The 3,824-nt window shown below is 51.5% G+C and overlaps 1 protein-coding gene across 1 annotated transcript; it reads left to right on the top strand.

The window, feature by feature from the left end:
• The first annotated feature begins 337 nt into the window (after nucleotides 1-337).
• Nucleotides 338-3,075, top strand: LOC127043833 (uncharacterized). The gene is made up of 2 exons (XM_050938042.1): nucleotides 338-1,245; nucleotides 2,380-3,075. The coding sequence occupies exons 1-2, from the start codon at nucleotides 723-725 to the stop codon at nucleotides 2,991-2,993; spliced, it is 1,137 nt and encodes a 378-aa protein (XP_050793999.1). The 5' UTR covers nucleotides 338-722; the 3' UTR covers nucleotides 2,994-3,075.
• The last annotated feature ends 749 nt before the right edge of the window (nucleotides 3,076-3,824 follow it).

Here is a 3,824-nt window from a genome sequence, read left to right as displayed (position 1 = left end):
GTATGTATGCAGTTATATTGGTAATAATAAGGCACTTTCTTTACAGATAAAACTTACTCCTGTTAGGGAATCAGCTATTCCAGTATAAGGCACCTTTATACTGATATCCACGTTAGGATTTGTACTGGAGAAAAAAAAATCACACCCCCTGTCTGAAATAGTTCTATCAGTACAAATACTGCGTGTAGATCACACCTCAGATCCATGCAAGCAGACTCCTGCATCTGCCACAGAGTCCCACTGGCTTCAAAGTGGCTCTATGTGGGTTCTGGGGTCTACCTGCACCTATCTCATTACAGATCATAGCCTGGAATTCACTGATCTCTCTGAGGCCTTGTCTACACTACAGAGTTGCAGCGCTGGTGAGGGGGTTACAGCGCTGCAACTTAGGATGTGTACACACCTGCACAGCACGGCCAGCGCTGCAACTCCCTGGTTGCAGCGCTGGCTGTACACCCGGTCGAGCCTCGGGTGTAGAGGATCCAGCGCTGGTGATCCAGCGCTGGTCAGCAAATGTAGACACCCACCAGCGTTTTTATTGACCTCCGTGGCATAAGCAGGTATCCCAGCATACCTTAGAAGCCTCTCTGGTAATCATGCAAACTCCACTGCCCTGGGCTCACCTGACCCCTCCTTTAAATGCCCCGGGAATTTTAAAAATCCCCTTCCTGTTTGCTCAGCCAGGTGTGGAGTGCAATTAATCAATCAATCACTCAGCGACCATGCCTCCATGCACCAAACGAGCCCCAGCATGGACCAATGCAGAGCTGCAGGACCTCATAAGTGTTTGGGGAGAGGAGGCTGTGCAAGCACAGCTGCGCTCCAGAAGGAGAAATTATGATACCTATGGGCAGATATCGCAGTCCTTGATGAGAAGGGGCCATGAACGGGACGCGTTGCAGTGCAGGGTCAAAATTAAAGAGCTGAGGAGTGCTTACTGCAAAGCTCGTGAGGGAAATCGCCGCTCAGGACCTGCCCCCACAACCTGCCGTTTTTACCAGGAGCTGGATGCCATACTTGGGTGTGACCCCACTGCCAATCCTAGGAGCACGATGGAGAGTTCAGAGCAGGGAGAAGTGGGGGAGGTTGTAGAGGACGGCGACAGTGAGGCTACTGGCGTGGAGGGAGACACCCCGGAGTCCCAGTACACATGCAGCCAGGAGCTCTTCTCAAGCCAGGAGGAGGCTAGCCAGTCGCAGCAGCTGGAAGTTGATGGTGAGGAAGAAACTGAGGATCGTGCTCAGGGTAAGTAGATTTTTATGTTTTGGGAGAGGAGGGTTTTGGTTATGGCTGCCTGCATGCATGCCTAAACGTGGAATAGCCCATTGATTTGCTCTATCACGTCTCTGTAATCTGCCTCAGTAATCTCTTGAAAAGTTGCAGCAAGAGCGTTTGCAAGTTGCTTTCTCAAGTTGATCGGGAGAGCCACCGTGGTCCCTGTCCCGGTCAGGCTAACTCGTCCGATCCACTGTGCAGCGAGGAGTGGGGGGACCATGGCTGCACACAGGCAAGCTGCATAGGGGCCAGGGCGGTATCCACATTCCTGTAGAAGACCCTCCCTCTCTTCCCAGGTAACACGCAGCAGTGATATGTCTGGCAGTAGGAAACCCTGTTGAGAGTTTAGGGATAATTGAGTGCAGGGCGCCAGGTTCACGTTTCCCCAGCCCATGGTGCTCTGTTGTTAACCCCCCCCTCCCAGCACATAGGCAGCCACGCAGTGCGCTCCTGTGTTCCCCACTCCCCCTCCAAGCAGGCATCCAGCACCGCGGTGTGCTCCTGTGTTCTCCACCCCCCCTCCAAGCAGGCATCCAGCACCGCGGTGTGCTCCTGTGTTCTCCACCCCCCCTCCAAGCAGGCATCCAGCACCGCAGTGTGCTCCTGTGTTCCCCACCCCCCCCTCCAAGCAGGCATCCAGCACCGCGGTGTGCTCCTGTGTTCCCCACCCCGCCTCCAAGCAGGCATCCAGCACCGCGGTGTGCTCCTGTGTTCCCCACCCCACCTCCAAACAGGCATCCAGCACCGTGGTGCTTCCTCCCCCTCACCAGCAGGATGGCGTGAACGCGGACCAAAGAACACCCCCCCCCCCCAAGCAGCTCACCACCTTCCTGTTCACTACTGTCCCCTCTTCAGGACACCAGCTACCTCCTGTACCCATTGCTGATAAACCCCAGTGACCCATTGGTCAATTCCCACTCCCAAGGGGAAATCGGGGCAAAACCACTCACCCCATTGCTCGCCATGACTTAGCTTGCCTGCCCTCTCTCTGTTATGTGAGGTATGTGAGAAGGATGCTACCAAAAGTCTAAAAAGTCCTTCAACGTGTGATAATAAACAATGTAGCCTCTGTGTATTACACGGTTCTATCTCTCTTTTTTCTAGTGACCTTGACTACTGCAGCCGGATCACCGGCCTCACGTAGGTTGCAGAACTTGAGACGGAATCCTAGAAAATCAAAAGAGGAATTGATCAAATCTGTTATGAGCCACTATAACAGAGAAAGTAGGAAGACACAGGAATGGAGAGAGAAGACGTATGAATGGAGAGAGAGTGTACATGAATGGAGAAAGAGTGTACATGAATGGAGAGAGAGTGTACATGAATGGAGAAAGAGTGTACATGAATGGAGGCAAACAGAAAGCAGGAGAAAGGAATTGACTGCCAAAAAAACCACAAAGCAGATGATAAGCCTCCTGGCTCGCCAAACTGAGTCTTTCGAGTCTCTTGTAGCCATGCAGACAAATATGTACCGTGGTAACCCACAGCCCTCCCAAAGCCCTCTTCCTTGTTCCCCAGTATTTCCACAAAACAACTTTCTCCAGCAGCCAGTTCCTTATTATCCCCAGCTGCCCCCAACACCTGTACGATCACCTACCAGCCCTGATAACTATAATTCTTACCCTGTTCACTCCACCCCCATTATTCTGCAGCATAGTAATCCTGAAGTGCAGCAGACATTGAATAGTGATCAAAATAAGACATATTCAAACCTGTGAATGTACAGTCCACCACCCCAACCCCCTTGCCTGTTATGTACTGTATGTTGAATAAAGGTTTTTTTTCTTTTTCACTACGTTATATTATTGCTGGAAGTGGTAAATATTATACACCAAGGTAAAGCAAAGCACATCAAATGCATCAAACATTACTGTTGGCTCTCAGCATCAAATTGCTCCCTTAAAGCATCCCTAATCCTTGAAGCCCTTTCCTGGGCCTCCCTATTAGCCCTGCTCTCTGGCTGAGCAAATTCATCCTCTAGGCGTCGAACCTCGGAGGTCCATTCCTCACTGAATCTTTCACCCTTCCCTTCACAAATATTATGGAGGGTACAGCACGCGGATATAACAGCGGTGATGCTGCTTTCCACCAAATCTAGCTTCCCATAAAGACAGCGCCAGCGTGCTTTCAAACGGCCAAAAGCACACTCCACAGTCATTCTGCACCGGCTCAGCCTGTAGTTGAACCGGTCCTTGCTCCTGTCAAGCTTCCCTGTATATGGTTTCATGAGCCAGGGCATTAAGGGGTAAGCGGGGTCTCCAAGGATCACAGTGGGCATTTCGACGTCCCCTACTGTGATCTTGCGGTCTGGGAAAAAATCCCGGCCCTCAGCATCCTGAACAGGGAACTGTTCCTAAAGATGCGTGCATCGTGCACCTTTCCAGGCCATCCTGAGTAAATGTCAGTGAAACGCCCACGGTGATCCACAAGCGCTTGCAGAACCACGGAGAAATACCCCTTGCGATTAACGTACTCTGATGCCAGGTGGAGTGGTGACAGAATAGGAATATGCGTCCCATCTATTGCCCCTCCACAGTTAGGGAACCCCA

This window comes from Gopherus flavomarginatus, chromosome 2 (genome assembly GCF_025201925.1).
Source record: "Gopherus flavomarginatus isolate rGopFla2 chromosome 2, rGopFla2.mat.asm, whole genome shotgun sequence".
Taxonomy (NCBI): domain Eukaryota; kingdom Metazoa; phylum Chordata; order Testudines; family Testudinidae; genus Gopherus; species Gopherus flavomarginatus.
Note: the sequence above shows the minus strand (reverse complement) of the source record. Positions and strands in the feature narration are given on the sequence as shown.